Source organism: Mchenga conophoros, linkage group LG5, assembly GCF_057382185.1.
Source record: "Mchenga conophoros isolate Kocher_MC1m ecotype Shallow Benthic linkage group LG5, M_conophoros_male_GT1.1, whole genome shotgun sequence".
In the NCBI taxonomy this organism is placed as follows: Eukaryota; Metazoa; Chordata; class Actinopteri; order Cichliformes; family Cichlidae; genus Mchenga; species Mchenga conophoros.
The window spans coordinates 17979822-18003039 of NC_140530.1; the positions used below are offsets into that span (position 1 = coordinate 17979822).

Consider the following 23218-nt stretch of genomic DNA (forward strand, 5'->3'; position numbering starts at 1 on the left):
TGTGTCGGATTTTTTATTGTTTACTAAAAAAAAAAAAAAGATTCAATGACTTTTTCTCAGCTTTGTACTCAGTGATCTTGACTTCTTTTATGTGAAGAGATTGTGAAAACATATTTTCTTTGAGCACACTCTGCACATCTCCCTGCACATTTGTATTCACTGCACTCACGGCTGATAGACTTGTGGGAATTGTAAATGAAAGAATGAAAGGTTTGCTGTGTACTTTCTGTGTGTGTTCCCAACCTGCTTTAAACTCTTAGTGTGTGAAACTACACATAGATTTTGGACCCAACGAGAGGAAAACACAGCATAAAATGCAATAGATGCAATAACGGCACGAATGATTTTCTCTCCGGTGTTGATTGAAAGAAATCGTTTAACTTTAGTTGGAGGTTATGATTGAAAAAACTTTCTTTGGGATATAATATCAGCTCGATGTTAAAGAGGCGTGAGAAGTGAATCACGTCAGGTTTTTTTTGCATAGTTTAAGAAATGAGATCGATTGTATTGGATGTACTGGTGAGCACAGCGGTATTACCAGAACCATCTGAAATACACAAGTGGTTATCAAAAACTTACAAGAGCAGATTCTCTGTTGTGACGGAGTTTAAAGCCAGAAATGAAAAACCTCACCAATATCGTGGAAAACCTCTTTCTCCAAAACTAACAGAGAGGTATAGGCAGAGACTGATCTAAAGTTTGACGAATAAGGAAGGTCAAGATTTCTTTTCTTAATGAGAAGGCATACAATTGCATGTTTAAAGTAGGCTGGCACCCTCTATGAGACTAAACAAGTATTTAGAGTCGTTAAAATGAATGGACCATTTACAGACGAGGGGGGATGATAACATGTTGTTGGGGTGGTAAGTGAAACGGGCTCACAGTTATGAAAAACAGCCGTTAAGAGTGGGTGACTCATTATTGTTCATTGTAGCATTAGTTCTGAGAAGTGAGATCTTATCAAGAGGAATATTTAGAAAGCTGTCACAGTGCAGGAGAGATACTTGGAAAGACAAAGGTAATGGGGTTAAGAATCAGTTGTCCGGAAGAAGTCTTGTTTTGATTTGATGCTGTATCTAGTAATGTAGTGTAAGAAAAATTGTGTATGTTTCTGTTCCGTGTCCTGTTTGTATATGTGTCTTTTTGGCTGCTGTTACAACCAAATTTCCCCTTGTGGGACAATTAAAGGATTATTCTATTCTATTCTATTCTATGCTATATTAATAAAACCGAATTGAACTGAAGACGATTCTACTGGCACGAGTAGAAATCAGGTCTTGAGGTCTCGGTAGTCTCCTGATATTTGTTTGGAAAATGTCTTAAAATTTCATAAAACACTTGCAGTTTGTTCTTTTTCCACTTCCTTTCTGCTCTCCTGTTGTCTGAGTGCCCAAGTAGACTCAACTACCATTTTCCTTCTTTCTAAATTTTTCCATTCAACGATAAATAGCGACGAAACATAAACCAGCGGAGACAAAAAGTTAAAAAAAAAAATGTAACAAATTATAGGCTTACTAAAGTCTGCAAGTGTTTTTTAAAGAAACTGTTACGGTTGTATTGTCTTTAAAACCCAGTGATGTTGTGGGTTCAGCAGACCCACAAACAATGGGGTAGGTACCAAAAACTCGAACGCTTACAAGCGGGATTTTTTGTGCTGTCGACTTCTTTGTTCTGTAATACATAAATTAACTAAAATGAATGAAACATTGTATTATGTTTACACTGCAAAACAGTAAGTCAGAAATAAAACAGGACGTATAAATTACTGATTGTTTGTATGTCTTACTCACTAAACAAGGGTTTTAAAAATTATGTTTAAATTAGCAGCCAATAGTTGTTAATGGTTGGATTCTGATATGTGATGAATAAGTTCCTAGTTCCTGCTTTTTATGGGCAGATAAATAAAGGATAAATATATCAAATATGAATGTATCCGGAGATACAAGGATTTTGAGATAAAAAAAAAAAAGACGGGTGCTTTGCACTACTGCATACAGTAACAATGAATAAACATGAGGATTCACTTTGCATTGTCTTCTGTGTGACTTTAAGAACGTCTCAACGTGCAGCTTCCAGCTTTTTCATCTGCATGGATTTGCTGCTTCTCTTCTTCCGATGCAAAACTAAATGGAAAATCTAGAAAAAGAGCAACTTGGGATTTGGGGTGATTGTGACAGACACACAATAGCAGCTATTGTATTTGTAAAAAATGATTTCATATGTATTCACCCAGGTCAGAAAACCAGACTAGTGACAATAGTCTCTTTCTACTTGCTTTCCTCTCAAAAGAAAAGGCTGCAGATAATTACTTCTAAAGCAACAGATGCAAGAATTTGAGTTTCTGGGTGTTTTTTGTAATAGTGTGCGTTCAATTTTGGGTTATTAGAGCAAAGGTGTGAGAGGTGGAAGTGAAGGAGTCGGCGCTGGATGAGTGGTGCTGCAACCCGATCGCTGTTTTCTGTTTATATAGTAACACTGTCGATGTAAAAGTGGCCCTGAGAGAACCAGTGGAAAAACAGCTCCCATTGAAACGGAGAAGCTGCATATGGCGCCAGGAGAGAGGTAGTGACTGACAGTGTCTGAAGGTGGTGAGAGCAGGTGAGGAGGGACGTGACTCAGAGACACATGACGGAGGGAGACAGGGCGAGAGACGCTCGGCTGAAGGCGGCGAGAGAGGGAGGGGGAGTGGGGGTTTTACCTGGCGTGGAGAAAGAGGGAGAGGAGCCAAAAACTGTCGGCAGCTGTCATCACCCTGAACTGAGCTCAGCCTCAGAGCTTCGGCTTGGGAAAACGAAAAAAAAAAAATCCCTCTCTCTTCTTAACCTGCAACTCACCCCCAAGTATGTCACAACATCAATCAGCACTCCGCTCCGCTGCTGGACTCAAAAGGCACGACACGCCTCGTGTGAATCAGCTTAATCAGCTGCTGTAACGCAACTACTACACAGAAATTCACATGCAACAAAAACGATAAATATAACCTGTCATATGACATATTTCACACTGTAGCTCAAGCCTATTCACGGGCCAAATGCGGCCCAGAAGCAACCTGCGAGTGGCCCTGCCTGTGGTCCTGGCAGAAACACAGAGAAAACGCAAAAAATGAATTCATTAATTAATTTTTAAAAAAATTAAAAATTCCTACAGCGTAGTGTAGACTGTGAATGCAACACTCCTAGTAGCCTAGCAATATTTAACCCACAATACACCGTGATGTAAACATATTAAAAAATCATCGTAATATATGATGCGACAACAGCATGTCTTTCTCACTCCAAAAGCGCAAAATTGACAATGAAAACTGTCGGTTTAACCCTGCCCGGACTGACAAATACTTATTCATTTTACCGAGTTTAATAATCTTACAACCGGAGTTGTACTACCATGGTGAGGGTCCTGTACAGCCCAAGAGAGAGCTGCAGCATCTTCCCTTTGTGTTTGCTTCTTGGCAAAGAAGAAAAGGCCTTTCACAGATTCTGAAGCAATGAAATACTGCATGCTGGCCGTGGTGGATGCGGTGAAAAGTGAGTGTGACATCTGCTATTAAAAACGTACCCCTGTAGGACAGTTCAAATATTCGTAGAATTGAAGTTCTGGCGTCAGACGAGTTTGAAATGCTGTTAGATGACCTGAAGAAAACTGATGTAATGTCCATAGCAGGAGATCACAGACAGAACTGATAATGCACAGTTGTGCGTATATGTCCGTTTTTTGGATGGGAAATTGCTCGGTTTGCTACCGTTAGAGGGACACACAGCTGGCGAAATGATGTTTGAGAAGATTTAAGCTCTTTTTGAGGAAAATGGTCTGGATATGAAGCGTGTCTGTATACTTGTGACCGATGGGGCTCCATCCATGGCAGGAAAAGTGAGTGGTCAGCGAAATATTTATTTTAATTTGAAAGGGAATTATCAAAATGTTTTTTGTTATTATTATTTCAAATGTGCAAAAAATAGTTTAGTTATAGCTCCCTTTTTTTTAAATGGACCTTTTGGTGTGCATTTGTGAGAGGTCACCACCAGATTTACAGGAGAAAAGGGATAAAAAAAAATACTTGTTTTTCAGTACAGTTGTGTGGGTTTGAAATTGATCATGATCTGCTGCTTGCTGGCTTCAAAAAAAATATCTGGCCCAGATAAATTCCTCGGTTTGAAAATCTGGCCCAACTAACTTCGTAGTTGAATAGGCATGCTGTAGCTTATCGTCATGAACCGGAGAGCCATTAAACTAAACTTCATCTACTCACAGCCAGGCTACAACACAATTCGACTCCTGTCTTCTGCAGACGGCGTCACACTACAATATTCCTCCTTCACATGTCTTTTCCATCTTCCTCCTTTCCTGTTTCCTCAGTGTTTGTTGTCAGATCAGCACATCTCTGTTTAGACAACAGCAGCCGCTCTTCTTTATCAGCTCTGATGCCTGAGAGTCAGAGCTCAGGAATCAACATATCACTCCTGAGAAGTTTACTAGAGCTACACTGTCAAACTATCTTCTGACCAGCATGGCTTTAAAAACACAGGGGAAAAAGGAAAAGAAAGGCTTAATCGGGTTTTAGCTGTTTAAGTGAACAGATTTGACAGCAGGAAGTGATAAAATCCTTCAGATGTCAGTTAAACTGCAACAATAGCAACTGCTTTGTTTGTGGAATTTCTTTTTCACCACTCATAATTAGCTTTTTACTTATTTGTGTGTATGTGTGTGTGTGTGTGTGTGTGTGGGGGGGGGGGTTTCCTGCTTTTCCTCTGTGCACTCAATTTTTTGGAAAACATAAAAAAATGCGCCAACTGGCTGAATTTTAAGGGGATCAATTTTCTTGTAACAGATTATTGTAGACTGTTCTATTTTGCAGTTTGCCCTGCTGTACCACAATAATTTCCTTTGTGGGGTCAATAAAGTATTTATGCATGTATTTATTTTATTTCTGCCCTAACCATTCTGTATTAACAGCTACATGTAAATGAAAACAAAGTAACCACATGCTGAAGCAGCTTAAATAAAAACAATCGCACATAAAGAGTAAAAGTGACACTGCAGCTGTTCCTTGTGTGTGATACATGCCCTGTAGGACCTGCAGCCTGGCTCAGCCGGCCTCCATCACACGTCTCATTGAACCCGACTTTGTCCTGAGGGCTCCGGCGAGCCTCGCATCTTTCTTGAAATGGGAGGTAAAGCAAAGCATGTGTAAACTTTAATAATTCCTATACTGTTGTTTGTGAGCCAAATCGGAATTCAGCGAAACAGTGACTCAGTTTACAGGAGATTCAAATTCGTAACCTAACCAAACCAATTTTTTTCTCCTCTAGCCGTTGAAATTTTTAATTTCGATAACAAATGTAGCTTTTACATAACTTCTCGCCAAACAAAATGTTCAGCAGCGTGCTGTGGAATGTGCATGTACACGCGAATGTGTGTGCGTGTGTGGGCTGCTGCACAAGTCCAGGGGTCAGTTGGACAGTGAGCGATGGTTTTCCGTGTGACTTGGAGTGCAACAACACTCGCAAACATGGCGAGAGGAGGGAGCGAGGGAGGAAACGCTGCCATAAATGTCCTTTATTATTAAATAGTTGCAACGCAGTCCATAAAAAACTCACAAAACTGATGACTTTTTTTTTTTTTTTATCTGTATTTCATACTAAACTGTATTAAGAGCAGCAACAGAGGTGGTGGTGGGGAGATTTGGGGGAGGGGGGTTCAACCGCAAATATGCTGAGCAAGTAATTACCACGACAGCAGGGAGGAGACGGGGGAGATCTCAGTGACAATCCCTTTCATCAGCTGTTCTAAGTTCAATACCATTGCCCCCCTCCTCCTCTTCCCGAGGCCCTCACTAATAACCCTCTTCCCCCCTGTGTCCTCTCCTGCCTTCCTGCCCTGGCAGGAGGAGGAGTCCTTCCTGTCACTGGCAGTGCCTTTTTAAAGGAAGGGCTGTGAAAACCAGGCTACTGTCCAGGAGATGGCTCCATAAAAACTGCACCAAACACTAAAAAGGAGGCACACAAGCAAACACAGAGGCAACGGTGCACAAAGGCACACACACACATTTGCACAAACTCGCTTACAAAAACAGAAACCAAACCCTCCATCCTCGCGAACCCTTGCACTGTTGTAAAGCGTGCCAGAGCCTCAGTACAAACATGGCCCCGAAAGAAGATAATCTGCACTTCTCACACTTCACGCCAACAAAGTAATAACGCAAGGGAAGGTTTCAGAACAAAACCTGGAAAACAGCAGTCTTGTAATCATTTGTTGTTCTTGTGTTCACGGTCAAGGAGTTTGTCTTTGTCGCCACGGCGTGTGAGTGTGTGTGTGTGTGTGTGTGTGGGGGGGGGGGGGGGGGGGGTGCATTTACGGGGCAGGTTGTTAAATTCAAGTTTGTCCCTTTTGTCCCTCCCTTCCTTTTTTTTTTTTTTAAATAACACCCAATAAACCAAGCTTTATATTTTCCCACCTCCCCTGCTTTTGGATCTCACTCCACAGTCGGCTTCCACCGTTGGGCACCTTAAATGCAAAACTGAGACCAGCACAGTTTCTCAAACACATTCTCTTTTGCTAATCTTAGCACGCACTTGCATGTGTGGTAGTTAAAACTGCATGACCCTATGGCAATGTGGTAAGATTTTGTATTCTTATAATATAAAATATAAGATCTGAGTCTTATCTTAATCTGATTTGCTAAGTTTTAATGTCCTGAAAACGTTCTGCTGCTATACAAAGACCTAATGATGCGGTGATACCGTTCAACCTGATTTACTTCTGAATGTTACACCCACCAGTAAAACAAGTGATTTGCACTAGGTAGTGTGAATGTAAATGATGTAAAAGAATGTAAATGAAATGAAATACTGTAGTACATTAATAATTCTGAATCATTTAGGCACGGAGATAATGGGGTGAAAGCTGGAACGCCACGACTGGAGACAAGTTTGAGCATGACTCCGCTGGACCTCACAAGAAGCTGGCCTCGAGCTGGAACAATCAGTAATCAGAAGAACTGGATTCAAAGCTTTCATTAAACTACAGCAAAAATAATAAGCCTTCCCCACATGAATCACGCCTAACATTTGCCACGTCTGGAGGTTTCAAAATCAAAAGCAATGACACTAAATTTGCATGCAAACTGTTGCCTAATTACTCAAAGTAATCAGACTGGAGATATAATCTTATTATGGCACTTACACAAGTCAAAGCAATGAAATAATCTGTCAGGATACATTGATTTTATTTCACCAGAGAAAGCGATGGGAGAGGCAACTCTGTTAAAGGAAGGAAAGTTGGCATATTGTTTTACTAGCTGGGAAAGTAATCTGAACCTAACCCACTAGTAGCCACTCCATTCTACACAAAAATGTGTGGTCATATTAAAAAAAATCTGAAACACAATAATATCGCCTAAAGCAGGAATGTCACACTCATTTTACATCATGGGTCACATACAAGCCCGATCTTAAGTGGGGATGAGTAACACTTTCTGTCATTAAACCAAATATTTAATATCTGAAATTCTATCTTAAAATGTCTTTTAAACCAAGAGAAAGCAGTGCACTTTCAACTGCACATCTCAGTTTTTTTCTGCAATTTAGCAAATGCAAAAGCACACTGCCCATACTGTCGCATATTTATCAAACAAGAAGTTTTGGTTGATTCATTTTTTTATAACTAAGATTTTTATAGTAAACAGTGAAAATCAGGAACTTTTCTGTCATTAAACTCTTTATATGATAATTTGACTACTTTGGTGTAACATAAATGGCTCTTTAGCTTTAGCTGTAAAAAAAAATACTAAAAACAGCTACAATTTAAAATAAAGTTTAAAGTCCCTTATTTATACCGTCCTTCATATTTTCCAAAGCTGTCCAGCCGCCTGGATTAGAGTTTTTGCCAGACCGACTGTGGCCCCTGGGCCATATGTTTGACACCCCCGACTTAAAGTAAGAACTGACAAATATTAGATAACAATCAGCTATATATAAACACAACACATGTAGCTGATGTAGTCAGGTTATTATTAAACTGCAGCACACGTTCATCACAATTAAAAGAATCCGTTTTCTTCCAGCGGATATACATATACACACATATACTGAACTTGTGTTTACACATCAGCTGCTCTGTTTCCTGCTAAAAGCAACAGTGGAGACAGAACGCGGAGCTCCAGAGAAAAAGACTACTTCACACACACTACCAAACTGTATGAGAAACAAGTGACACTGCTGTGAGTACAGCCAACATAAATATCTAAGTCCTTCTACTCCAATAAAGACAACACACAATAAAAACTTTTTTATCTCGTGATTTAAGCACAATTCTTGTCTGTCTATAACAGCATCTTCCAGCTGTATCATAGTTAGCTTTGCTTCTTCAGTGTGATGATACGATGGCCCGTTGTTAAAGCAGCTTTGAAGAGCCTGATCTCAAAGAGGAGAAGATGCCGAGCAAAAACGGGGATTACTACTGAATGAAGAGAAGACCGTTTCCCCTCAAGGCTCTAAACACCAGGACACAAAGGGCAGCGGTGGGTTTAATCCCAACATCTAACTTCATCCTGCCACTCCTCTCTCACCCCGCTTCGCTTTTAAGTCCCCATGCCCCTTACACACCACCTAATCTCTTAATTGGGCCTTTTATAATTGTAATTGAATCATTAAAAGCTCTTGGTTACACAACACGAGGCCCGTAAGCTGATCCGTGTATGGGCAAAAGAATAAACACACTTTACTGCTGGGAAGAACACGCAACTACTGGAAGAAAAAGGAGATCTTCAAAAGAGGAGGAAAAAAAAAAAGCAAATGTCACACCGCACAAGAGGCAGTGACAGAGAGAGCAGACAGACTCAGGCATGTCCCCGCTCCATTTAATGCCTCCTGACGTTGAAACAAAGGAAGGCAAAGAGGTGCTGAACTGCCTCGCAAAAAAACGCAGGAAAAGATGACCCCCCCTTACACACACACACACACACACACACACACACACACACACACACACACACACACACACACACACACCAGAGAGAAGACAGAGAGGCCAAAATGCCCTGAGGAATTTAGCGCCATAATGTCCAACAGAACATGTTCACCCAAAGAAATGCTGAAAAAGAAAAAGCATTCACTTGTTCTCTTTCTAATCAGCTCTAAAGATATGCCATGCACCAGTTTATAGAAAAGTAGGAAAAAAATATCAAAATCATGTCAGACTCACAATAGATCCTGAGATGTTGAAATGAGCCATGGCTTTGGAAAATAGTAAAATAAAACCCAAACTCAGGTTCCTGAACCTATTTTTGCAACTGAGATGATACAAAATGTAAAATCTTGCAGAAAAAAACAAGAAATGCAAAAAACAGCAAAACCTACAATTTATTCAATAATAAGCAAGTGAGCATAAATATGACACTTTATGAGATACATGCAATCACTTTCTCTGTGAGTCAAAACATTAATCAGTCAAAGAAACTGTCAATCATTTTCTCTCGATTAATGAATCAATCAGTTAGTGATGCTGAAGTGAGCACTCTTCTAGTTCTTTCACACTGTTTTTACCAGACGATTTGGCTGATGCTAGTTGGAGCAGCCTGTATAACTTAAAAAAAAGAAAGAAAAAGAAACTAAAAATACATTGTATGCAGTTAAATAACAATGATTAATGAACATTTGCGGACATTTGTCTTTCAGTGTGGCATCTGGCAAAGCTCCGCGGCGAGTTGAAACAGGCCCTGCTGTGGTGTTTGTCATCCTGACTGCTCATCCATCATCATTAGCGAGCACTGAGGGCTCGACAGGGTTTGATGCGCTGGTATCTAAATAATTACTGAAGATAAATAGGCTCAAGGTGCTCGGTGGGGACATCTCAAATCGCGTCAGAAAAGTTTCAGCTCGGCGACGCGCCCGACTGCACCTCAAGTCGAGCTCCTATAAACGTTTGTTTTTTTCCAAGTCACCCAGCCAAGTGTAATCTGAGAGTCTGAAAATGGGCTCCGCGACAGTTACAAAAGGTGGCCTCGTTATTTTATGAGATAAAGCAAATTTTTTCCGCATTTGTATAACTGTGTAACTGTGTGGTGAGTGCATTGTACCTCAATGTGTGATGCAATTTTTGGTCAAACGTCAAAAGAATGTGTAGCCTGTGGAGTTGAGAAACAGTGACTGATAGCATGTCAAGCCATCCAACATCTATCTTTTAATAACTGTGCTTCTCATTTCTGCAGAACGCTGCTAAAATTCACATTTTTCTTTAACTGCTCCTGCATCAGTGCTCGCTCAGATCAAATCTTTTTAAAAGTGAAAAAGCTCCCCTCTCTGATAAAATATGTCTCCCTACTTATCTTTATTTATCTTCTGTAAATGATCCGTTTCTAACTAACTGAGGCTCTGTGTTTGGGTTTGTTCGCCTGATTGCAACCATGTGATTTCGAGGCCCATTTGCCTTCGATCTGTCAGTGCAGCGTTCGGCTCAGACGTTGGCGCTTGTTGTTTTCTGGACACATCGGCGGGTTAAGTCCCTGCATTGTTTGAAAGAGCTGTCAATCATGTGAAGTCATTCATAAGGAAAACAAACACCCTGATGTATAAATACACTCCCCAACTCACTCGCTCACACTCACAAAGCACGCTAAGCACATAAACAAACACACTGCAGGGTGAGAATGGGTACACATAATCGAAAGGAATCTGACTCTTCCTGTGGAGAGAGCTCCGTGATAACAAAACCAGGGCTCTGATAAGAACACACACACACACACACACACACACACACACACACACACACACACACACACACACACACACACACACACACACAGCTGCTCTTTTTTACAGTCTGACGGACTGGACAGAGTACTCACACTGAACACTGCTTGTCCCAGCCCAGGCAAAAGGGTCCAGCCCGGAGAAGTAAGGGGTGGCCTTGCTGAGCATGCAGGAGCCTTGCCTGGACACATCGAAGAGGGGCCGAGGGGCCAGCCCCAGAGCCTCCATGCAGTCGAACATGTTTCTTTGCTATTGAGGAAATCTCAAAGTAACTTAATGCCCTGAGTGGTCCAGGTGTTCCCTGTCTGTCTGTCTATCTGTCTATCTGCCTGTCTTTGACCCTGCCACTGCCCCCCCCCTCCTCTGCCTGGCTGTCCTGTCTTTCCAAAGTCCTCTACATGGACAAACTCCCCTCTTTCTGTTTTAGTTTTTATCCCCCTCTTCACCTTATCACCATTCTACAAGTCGAGCTGCTTCTACCCCCTCTGCTCCCAGATCACTTGCTCGCCTCCCCTGCTGTAACTGATCTCAGTTCCCCTCTTGCTGGCTCTCTGGGCCTCTCACACTCCGCTGCAGTCACGGCCAACTATCTGAGCGGCTCTCCCAGTACTGAGAAAAAAGGGGGGTGTGGTTAAGGAAGAAGAAAGAGGAGGGACAAAACAACACGAGGAGGCGTGTACCTGCTTTCCCCAACTGGCCACACAACAGTCCCTCTCTCCTGGGCTCTTTTCTTCTTCAACTTTTCAAACTCACCTCTTTATAATTCATATGCAACGAATGAAAACAAACACTCCTCTCCTCCCCCCCCCGCTCCTTTCTCCGCATTAACTTTGTTTTTGTTTCACCACAGCAGGGAAGAAATAGCCTCTCTCGCAAACATCTCGGTCAACTTTAGCAAAAACTTTAAAAAACAAAAATCTTCTCCTACTTGGCAGAGTGTGAAGCACAGCGTTGTTGTTTGCTTGTTTTCACGGCGCTCTCAAACCCCACAGCAACACAGGGACGTGGCCCCAGACACACACTTAATGCCTGTAATATCCCTAAAATTAAAAACCTATTACAAAAGGTTGCTTTGGGAATATTTACTGTGATTTTTTTTTAAAGAATGCAGCAGAAAAGAAACCTACTAAATCAAATGCCAATATTTTTTTTAAGTTACACGGACATAACTGTGTAATTACATATGGAGGAACAAAAATAGAATCCAAGACATGAGTGAGTCATTATTAAAAGGAATTTCATATGTGCAGATGGTCTGCTGTGTACCGACGACCGGCAGTTGCAACTAATCACAATTAATTAAACACAAATAAACATCGTGTCACTTTTGACAACAGCTGGTGCCAAATCACGTCATTCTTTCCAGAAAGCCTGTATAAGAACTCACGATCAGCCGATCATGTGTAATTTATGGATTTATGAAATACTGCCTCACAGACAACAAAGAGCGACTTTTCACCCGAAAGTTTATGAATAATCCATCCGTGGTCGGCAACCTGATGGGCTCTTTTTTTTTTGGTTCAAATGGTTCAATACATAAATAATTCACTTTTTTTCTCCCCAACTTTCTCATGCTGCACAAAGTTTTGACCGCCTTTTTAAGGTTTCTCTTTCGCCACTAATTCATTGCACGTGCAGCCGCAATTAAAATCTTCTGCGTTGATTCAAATGGATTCAGTCATCCTCCCTCCCCGAGCGTGCTGGATGCTTGAAGTGTGGCGAAGTGCGGCTCAGCTGCAGGCGAACCGCGCTGGCCCAAAGTCTAGATAGTTTGTATACGAGACACACTCACCCTCCTCCCTCCTCTCGCTCTCCTCCTCCCTTTCCTTCCCTCGTTCAAGAGGGATGAACTCTGGAAGAAACCCCCACTGGGGCTCTAACACCCCCCACACACACTTCATACACACACACGCATGTGCACATGCAGGGGTACACGCCTGCACACTGACTTTCCAACAGCCTGTGGCTTTGAACACTTCATATTCCTCTCGCGTATTACAATTCTCTTCTTTCTTTGTTTTCCCCCTGCTTTTTTGTTTATTTTGCTCTCAACATCCTGAACCCATTCTTCCTCATTTTTTTAACTTTATATAATATTTTGAAAACACCATACACAATCTCTGCCGGTTTTAGCAGATTAACTTTTATATTCATCTCGCCCCTTAGCCCTCTAGCCATCCCCTCGGTCTTGGCCAAGCTGTGCACACAAGCGCACACCCGCTCACTACGATGCACTGTGGGGAGCGTAGCTGCACAAGCCCGCTGAACTCTCTCCACACCTTGAGACAATTACCCTCCCTGCCTTGCAGCACCCTGCCCCCTGTTGCTGCTTTGAGGAGAGAAGCACACAAATGAACGAGGGGGGGATGCGAAAGAGGGAGGGAAAAAGAAGACGAAGAAGTTGTATCATTTTCCTTCTATTTTACCAAAACACGGGCTCACGCCTGCTCTTTAGGCTCGGCAAATTGCCCCTCTTTGCCTTTGAAGCTTAAAACACAGGACTCCCCGCTCAGCTCTGTCCCTGCTCTTTTTCTCTCACTCACACACAACTTGTAGGAGGACCGAGTCGCATTACAGCTATTCACAATCAGGTTCTTCGGCTATTCATCCTGTCGTCATGTCTGACACAAACACACAGCGCCGAACAATGGCCCCTCTCTCCCTCTCTCTCTCTGTCTATTTCTCCACAGGCACCTCCTCCTGCTTGAACCACAGTTATTTGCACAAAGTCTCACTGCGGTCATCTGTAAGCGCACCAATACAGTCACAAATGTGAGGCAAGGAGCACAAGACTGCTGTTTGTGATATTCATGGGTGTTGGAATGTGCAGCCTACAGAGTGGCAGTGGAAATGTGTGTGTGTGTGTGTTCTGACACACAGACAATTATGTGTGTATGTGCTTAAACAGAGTGCTTGTGATGACAGACACAAAAGAAAAACACACAAGCCTCACTCTGAGCCATTAGGTTCATATTACTAATATCACACACGCGCGCACGTGTGCACACACACACACACACACACATTCAAAACATTACAAAGAACAAGATGTTACTAGTAGAGAAATTACGAAGGTACATTGTGTTCACCACTTCCCTGCGAGACTTTCATAACCAATTTTGTGTCCAGAAAACAAAAGGAGGCGTCAATCGATATTCAACGTGAAATCCAGATACCGTGCAATGTATTTACAGAACTTCTAGGAAACCCGGAGCAGGAGGAGCAGGAAAGGCTCAGACAAAATCAGTCGCATGTGTGTTTTGCCAAATTTGTCCAGCTATTAGGGGAAGAAGAGAGAACTCAGAGCATGATTAAACACACAGCAGGGGTCTTTTGATGTGGATATCCGCTAATTTCAACTCCAGGGATGTTCCGAGTTTCATCTCATTAGGAAACAAAGTCCAGTTTTCCACTCACACTGATTAGGGCATGGATAGAATTAATTTGCAAATCCCGCTCAAACTTCCACAGAAATTTTTTTATAAACTTTTGATTCACTTACTACACTACCGGGAGATAAGTAATTTATTGTAGCCTCACTTGAGGATAAAGAAAGGGCTTATTGGCTGCATCGTTATTCTTCCTATTGAAACCCTTCTTGGCAGGCAGCCACAGTAAACTCTGTTTATATACGGGATACCTGCAGAGTTAAAGCAATTAGTTTTCAATTTATTCACTTGGTGGAGAAACGTGTCAACGCCTTTCCCAAATTATAATGATGATAACTGAATTCCTTCTGCAATACCAAGCACACGCTTGCTTTGTATACCAAACACAGACGAGGAATAACCATGATAACGCTGGACAAATATAATCAGTGGCCACTTTATTAGTTACACGTTGTTAGTACTGGGGTAGGTCCCCCCCTTTTTAAGACTTGCCTTAATTCTTCATGACACAGATTCAACAAGGTGCTGGAAACATTCCTCAGAGATTTTGGTCCGTGTAATAACATTTATTGGCTGCGGATCTATGATGTGAATCTCCCATTTCCCATTGTATTCTGTTGGATTGAGATCCGGCGACTGTGGAGGCTATTCGAGTACAGTGAACTCATATGTCATATTCAAGAAACCAGTTTGAGATGATCGGAGCTTTGTGACGTGGCAGTTATCCTGTTGGAAGCAGCCACCAGAAGATGGGAACTCTGTGGTTATAAAGGGACAAACGTGGTCAGCAAGAATACTCGTGTAGGCTGTGGAAGTGCGAACTGATCCAAAAGTATGACAAGAAAATACATGTTTTTCCGATCTTCTGCTGTCCAGTTTTGGTGAACCTCAGTTTTCTGTTTTTTGCTGACCCTTGTGTGGTCTTCTGCTTCTGTAGCCATTCTGCTTCAAGGTTTGACATAGTGTGCATTCAGACATGGTCTTCTGTATACCTTGGTTGTAACTAACACTTACTTAAGTTACTGTTGCCTCCCTATCAGCTCAAAGCAGTTACCATTCTCCTGTGACCGCTGACATCAACAAGGCCCTTTAACAAACTGCTACTCACTGGATATTTTTTCTTTTTTAGACCATTCTCTGTAAACCCCAGAGATGCTCATGTGGGAAGATTCCAGTACCTCGGCAGTTTCTGAAACACTCAGACCAGCCAGTCTGGCACTAACAACCACGGCACGGCTAAATGAATTGCGTTGCCGTCATGTGTTTGGCTGATTAGATATTTGCATTAATGAGCAACTAAAAACACGTATCTAACAAAATGACCATTAAGTGTAAGTATTTGACTTCTACTCATCTTAATATTTGTGGTCAGCACACTGAACATAGAATATAAGGCATAGATAACATGAAGCACAAACAAACCTGAAATTTCCCACGAGTGAAACTCTGTGAAGCACAAAAGTTTACAGAATGGATTTGTATTTTTTGTGTCCTTCTAAAACTGACTTACATGATAAAACTCACGCACTTTACAGTGTTTGTGGAAACGTTAAATTTACATTTCAACACTGTTTTGCCCGTGGCCCCAAGACACCGATTTGTTTGTAATACAATACAGAGAGGAGCCGATACCAGAGTGAGAGCTTCACAAAGACTTGGAGCGAACTCAAGCACAACTCTTTTTGCTGCCTTTAAAATAAATGTTGCGTACCAAGAATTTCCTCGACATGGCCAACAGCATTTCTGACTTTTGAGAGAATAGAGAGCCAAACTTGAGGCCATTAGCTTATCAGCTGAGTTCTTCTTCTTCTCGTGCTTTTATAAAAATATAAAGTCTGCTCCACAAAAACCCAAATGATGTGCTTATGGTTAGGAAAAGGGGAGTAGGTGGTGACTGAACAGGTGATCTCTTTATTTTCCTCACCTCCTTTGAATTATACTACTTCCTAAGTTTTGCCTCAAATTGAATCATGACTGCGCTGATGATGCTCCGCTCTGTAAATACATGTTTTATATCTCGGGGTTGAATGTGTTAAAGACACAAACACCAGTAATTCCTGAATCTTTGGTGCTGACCCACAACCTACAGTACAGTTTTAGGTCTCTGCCATCTATTAATAAGAGAAAACAGTAGAGACAAAAGCAGATTTTCTGACTAAAATGATTCTGTGTTACTTTGTTGCGCCATTACTAAACATTTAGATTCAATACTTTTGGACACTGTGTGTCAAAACAAATCAAAGTTACAGTTATAGCAAATATAGGCTTAAAGAGCACAAGCTCTGCTTTAATTTGAGGGGTTGGACAACAATATCACTATACCAGTTGCAGATTAATTACAGCCATTTTTTAAAAATTCTGTATTTTCAAGTACTGACATGTACAGTACTGCGAAAAAGTCACGTGTCATTCATTTCTTCACATTTTGCTTCCACGGAGCCAGACTTTATTGTCATTTTTAAGTGATCTTGAGGAATAGCTCTCCAGGCTTTCTCAAGGTGTTTTAAAGTTTTTTCGTGGACATTTGCTGCTAATTCTTTCTCCAGATCTTGTAACTGAACATTTCAGAGGAATTTTTATTGTCTTCTTGTTAAGACACTTAACACTGGCCAATGATGTATTCAAGCATTGAAAAGACACATAACTTAAACGTACAAAGCAGAAACTTAGAAGCAATTTTAATCTGTATCTTAAGGCACTTTGATACTAGCAGCCTGTCACAAAAACACATCATTTATTCACATTTCCTTAGTTGAAACCGTGAAAATGCCAGCAATAACATACACCTTGGGAAATTTGGCATATTGCAATGTGGTGTCTCCTTAAAAATGGATAAACCTACCTAAAGAAAATGAACAGAATCTGAAACTCATGTCCTTAAGAAATAGAAAAAAATCCAGCAAAGACATTACACGGGATCTGAGAGATGCACGTGACCTTTCAGCTGATCCATCTTCTGTTCACTGAAGCCTCATCAGAGATGGTCTCAGTGGAAGGACGGCTTTCAAGAAGACATTTCATTAAGGAAATGTCCTTCAAAAAGCTTGGGGAACTATTCCTGAAGGTTTCTTAAAGAAACCACATGAAAGCTGGACTAAGAGCATTCATGTTGAAGAATAAAGGTGGTCATACCAAATATTGACTTTGAACCCTGTCAGAACTGTGCAAACTGTTTTTCCTTATATATCCTTATATCCCTTTCACATTTTCCAAGCAAAATATAAAGAGATGAGGGATAAGGCAAGATTTTTGCACAACACTGTATTTGAACAATGTAATATTATATATCATAATATTAATCTTCACTTTGCACACAGAGGCTGAAGTAGTAAATTATACAGAAGTTAAAATGACCACAGATATGTGCACGTAACTCTAATCTAAGGAATGACATATAGAGTCCTGATAATGCCACATAACTGTAATCCTAGATTTTATTCAGGATCTTTCTCACACCTTTTCTTCTCTGTCTTTTCTACACTAGCAAACAAATTTGAAATACCAATATATCAAAAACGATTTGACTGATTTACATACAGTGTGCATACCTGGCAGTCTGTCTGAGCTTCATGCGACGCTAATCATCTATCTGGAATATTTCATGCTGTCCCTTAAATCTTTCTGTCTCTGTCTGTGTATCTGTTACAGTCCCAGAGGCGACATCTCAAAGATGTAATCACAGCCTGAGTGCCATTAGCCTGAAGATCTCCCTCTTGTAGAGAGAGGCTCCAGAAAATGACTAAAGATCAGCAGATAACTCAGTGAACACATCATCTGTGCACACACTGACACAAACTCACACTGATTGACAAGTGTGCTCAGCAGGGTTTTATAAACCTGATGTCAGCCTGACAGGGCATTTGAGACTGTAACTATAAATGCTTTCCAGTGTTGAAACAGAGGGATAGAGCAGCGTGCTCTGCAGACAATTAGAGATCAAACTAAGGTAAGACATTTTTTTTTGTGTATTGTAAAGGTTAGTTTTCTAATCAACAAAAACACAGATTTAGTATTTGTGGCTTGTTAATGTGTGACTAATAACAAAAGTGGATATAACAAAAGTCCTTTTCAACAAAAAGTATGTTGCAGAAGAAGCAGATTAAGTGCTTTGCATCCTTTAAGTCAACGGTTAGCATCTGTCTTTGTTCAAACCTTACATTTCAGCGTTTCGAGCGACTTTCTGTGTCATCGAGTCACAGTGAAGTGCAATAGCACCCCCTGTGACTCAAAAAGTGAACTTTTTCTCGATCTAGCACCGCTTACTCTGGGATCAAGTAAGAAACTCTTTTCCCTTTTTCCAGCCTGCCCTCATCTGCCTGGTTTACCACATGGAAGTTTTTTTTTTTTAAAAAAACAAAACAAGAAAAAACTCTCTTCGCTTCAGCAGTGCATGATCTAAAGCCTTATTATAACCTCAAATTGGCCCTAAAGACTTTTTTACAAAACTGTGGAGTCTCTAATGTCTTACACTGAAAAGCAGTGGTCAGGAGACAGACATTGGACACACTGTCTTGTCATGTGTAGGGGTGTGAGATTCTGATTTCTTGCCTCCTGACTGAACTTTACACTAGTTTAAACCGTTGTTATTATGTGACACTGTGGCATTTTTAAGACAGTTAAATATGATGTGGTGCTTTAAGGATAAGTGAAGTAACCGGTTACATCACGGTTCTCATACAAACAATTTTAAAAAATGCTTAAAGAAACATAATGGACACATGAACTGCTTCAAACTGCCAATAATACACATCTTCAGAGCAACATATAACAATTATAGTAAACTTTAATACTTACACAATGCAGCCATCTCTTTGGGGAGGTCTGCGCCAAAACGGCCAAAAAGGTGACTACTGGCCAGCAGGTCAAAGGGGGAGTGGCTCCGCATGGAGTTAAAGGTGAAGGGGTACATGGCACGAGGGTAACCCGTCATGTGACGCACTTGGTGCTCTCTGTTGGCCGCCATCGTGACAAGTACAGTGGTGGTTTAGATGACGTTTCTCAGAATTTCTTGCCGTTTCTTCTTCCTCGTCAGGAGCCTCTGCTGAGCTTGAAACAGACTAGTGCCATTCAGCCCCTCAAAGCTGCGGGCCCGTCTGCACTCACAGAGAGGTAAGAGGGATGAAAGCAAGCAACCAAAACCTGGCCGGGTCCAGACTCTGTAGAGAAGGAGAGAAGAGAAGAAAGAATGGCTAAATATGCCTATTAACTTTAAACTCACCTAACGTTTTAACAATCCCATCAATTCATTCAAAAATCTTTAACTTTGAGCACAAACCTGAGATACCTAAAAAAGCAAACTCCAACCACGAAGCCAAATTAGAGAAAGACGTAGAAAAGGAAACAGAAGTGTCGAAGAAGCAGTTGCGAGAGCTGAAGCAGAGGGGAGTACAAAACTTTCATCCTTCTTTTTGTCTGTCTTCCAAGTAGTGCAATAATTTTAGGCAATGCCATATGATTTAAATCAGCAGAACTGTACTATAAAGGGTCTCTCTGTTTCCCCTGCCAGCCTGACTCCTGCCAGCCTGCCCGAGAGCGGCCAGCTACAACATGGGTAAAGTTAACCCTTTACAGGAACACACACACACATGCACACACAAAATTACTCATTCACATTTTAACGGAAAAAAGCAAAAGAAAGTCACTTTTCCTCCACTGCCTTAAAGGTGCTCAATGAGTGCAACTTTTCTCACCTTTAACCGTCTCTCAGGATTAACACTGTGGCCCATCCAAAAAGTTAAATTAGGGCAGCCCTCATATCATCTTACTCTATGACTCCCATCCCCTTCGTGATTTCATGAGTGGGTGGAGCTTAAGTCTTTGTGGTTGGGCTGTGGTAAATACAGCTCGGCCAAAGAATGTCTTGTTGTTTTGGGCCTGCTTCAGCATGGGAATCCAACACCCAGGGTGGGTGAGAGGCACAGTGAGAGAATTATGAATTTACAAATGTCCTACACTGAACTACAACTGTATGACTAACGCTCTGATTCAGCAGATACGCACACTTAGTTCTAAGTAACAACAAAAAACAAAGAGGATGTATCAGCGCTTCGTCTTCAAAAGCAAGTCATGTCTTGATCGATCTATCTGTCTGTATGTCTACAGAGAGAAAGGTGTGAACAAAAGGTTGGTCAGCTAGTGCGCTGTCATCACTAACGATGTTACTTCATGTTAAATTTGGATCAGTTTGAAAGAACGAAAATTGCAGAGTTGCGCGGTGTAAGTGGTCAAGGGGACTTCTCGGGAGCAAGCTAAAAATAGCAGCTGCCATGGAAGCTGTGCGGCACACATCTTTTGGATGTATGCTTTAATCGTTCACAGTACAAAATCCAAGGAACTCTTAAAGGTGTGGAAAGTCATATATGATCAAACTGGTCAAACCAAGTAACTGAGCTAGAAGGCTTCTCTGCCAGAGGTGGCCAGAAAACTAACGGCCTTCAGACGGCCTCTGCAGAGAAGCTGCTGGAAGGACAACCTTTTCAATTGTGCTCCATCAATCATGTCTTTATGGCAGAGAGAAGCCAGCTTGGTATTTGCTAAACAGCATCTATGAGAAAAAAAGAAAAGAAAGCGTGATGAGTGAACACTGACCTATATATATATATATATATATATATATATATATATATATATATATATATATATACTAAGAAGAATGCAACACCTATAGGCCCAGGAGCCATGATGACACAATTCTTTGGTGTTATAATAGAAGTATTTTTTAGTAATGACAGTAGTTGGACAGAAGATGGGAAAGGGGAGCGATTCTTTCCTGCTCAGGTCATCTACAGATCAAAGTGGACTGTGCGTGGTCCACCGGTGACCCCTGCCTTTTAGAGGGAAGCATGGTGGTTGTAGCATCATGCTATGAGAGGGTTATTTTCAGCAGCAGGGACATACAGAAAGACACTTGAAGAAAACCCTTTTCCAAGGTGAGACTAGGAAACAGCTCACCTTTCAGTTCAATTTCGACCCAAAGTACACAACCTCAACAACCCTGGAGTCACTTAGAGGTTGGCTGATAGTGTTTGAGTGTCCTTTAGCAGCAGCCCGGCCAAAGCACTCACTGATGCTTCCCAACCAATCTGATGGTGCCTCAGAGGATCTGGCAGGAGGAACGGAACAAACTGCCCAAATTTAGGTGCGCATAGTTTGCAGAAACCAAAAACACTCAAAAGTTGCATCCGCTGCCAAAGGGGCCTCTACAAAGTATTGAATAAAGAGGTACTAAATACTTTTGTAAAAGAAACGTGAAAGGTATTAAAAATATGGTTTAACTTTGTTATTACTGATTATAGATTCACGGGAAGTGGCGGTCTGAATGATTTATCTGACAACTTTAAAAAGGGAAACACAGCGTAGTGCTACTGATTTTAATTCGTGTTACCACTAAAGTGCTTCTCACTGTCACTGACAGTAATAGGGTGGACCAACTATTCAACTAATCTACAGTGTGCGATTACTAGAGGAAAAAGTCTTTTACGTCCACTTTCTCCCACAAACGCACACATACAGTAGACGTTACACGTACACACAAAGCCACAAAGTCAGCGCAGTGAGTGTTGTTTTAAAAGTCATATTTCCCGTATTGACACATTTTCTGTAACTGCTTGGCTCTGCTGTGGTCAGGGAGAGTCCCTGCAACTGTTTTTCACAAAGCCGTTTCGTGTTTGACGATTAAAGAATGTCAAACACAGGTCGGACAAAGTGTGCAGGATTACACGCGCGGTGTGGAATGGCCACGTTTTGTAAAACTTATGCATACGCATGTCTCTCTGAAAGCAGGACACGGCGAGACAGTCAAGAACGGACACGCAGGCTGCCGCGGCGAGTGCGCACAGATGTTCTTTGACTTTAATCATGTTCATGGGCAAGTAATCAGTGGAAAACACACAATGTTCACACATGCCGAAGCGCCATTGAAAGCGGCAATTGACCTTGAAGAATGAAGTAGTAAATATAGGACAGAGAATCCTATCGCAGATGCAGCAACTTCGAGTTGACTCTTTAACCAATCGATTTCAAAGGGTGAAATCAGTACTATGAAAGCCTGAAAGCCAGATGTATAAAAGGATTGGGATGAAGAAGAAAAAATCAAGTGTCGAAAGCCGAGGAAAAAGATGGAAAAAAGAGGGAAACAAAGGAAAAGAGGGAAAGAGAGAGAGGGGGTGGGGGGGGGGCATATGAGGGAGTTTCAAGCATCTGGCAGGCCACGTGTAAAAAGTGAGCAGAGTCCTGTTAATTAGAGCCATACTGCAAATGGCATTAATAACAGAATGAGCAGACTGTGGTACGGCAGTATGGGGGGGGGGGAGAGGAGTGGGCAGAGCGGTTGCAGAAAACATACATAAAAATAAAGAAACTACTTTATTTCCACTAATAAACTATGAAATAATGAGTGCCCAAGCCAAGGACTGGTTTCTTTCTCTCTAATGAGCGACACCCCCGCCCCCTCATTCTGCCTCCGGGGGGAATACACCTTCAGTAGACCAACAAAAGTGGCGCTGTGTCTCCAGGCCTCCTGGCCTAAACGCTGCTTTTATGAGACCTGGCTGGGTCAGGTCAAATTGGGTCATCTGGTCCTGGTCGTGCTGACACACACACACACACACACACACACACACACACACACACACACACACATAAAACTGATGCTCTTTTTTTTCTCCCAGATTTTTGAGGATGAAAAAACAGACTTGCTGCAAAGAAAAAAAGGATGGGGGTTTCCAGCAGTGTTATTAGCTTGTTTTCTCTTAACTTCCATCAAACCACACGTACTGGAGCCACATCATTGTCTTTGATGCAGTGTCGCAACACTTTTGTTCAGCTGTAAACAGACGAAAGTCAAAAAACCACTTTCTGAATAGCATGTTTTAAGCTCTTATTAGGAGCATTATCTGGATTCAGTTATCCTGGGTGTAAGTGTTACTGAACTTTATGGGTTTTTCCAACCCAATTCGGCTTGAGGTTATAGTTATGAAACCACACACACACACAAACGCATGCACACACACACAGACTAGCATTTCAGGAGTTGGCCTCACCAAATCTAACATGTAAGCATCATGCTATTAATGTCTCCCTTTC

The 23218-nt window shown here is 41.6% G+C and overlaps 1 protein-coding gene across 4 annotated transcripts in view; it reads right to left on the bottom strand.

Moving 5' to 3' along the window:
• Window positions 1–23218, bottom strand: part of rargb (retinoic acid receptor, gamma b) — a 47799-nt gene that overhangs the window by 7345 nt on the left and 17236 nt on the right. For 2 of the 4 annotated variants that reach the window (XM_085273813.1, XM_085273812.1), the window contains one exon: window positions 18929–19290. In XM_085273813.1, coding sequence (XP_085129939.1) covers window positions 18929–19097 — 169 coding nt within the window. In that variant the 5' untranslated portion in view covers window positions 19098–19290. Of the gene's footprint in view, window positions 1–10840; window positions 11102–18928; window positions 19291–20606; window positions 20624–23218 lie in introns of those variants that run through there. The other 2 variants (XM_085273814.1, XM_085273815.1) reach the window with 2 other exon arrangements.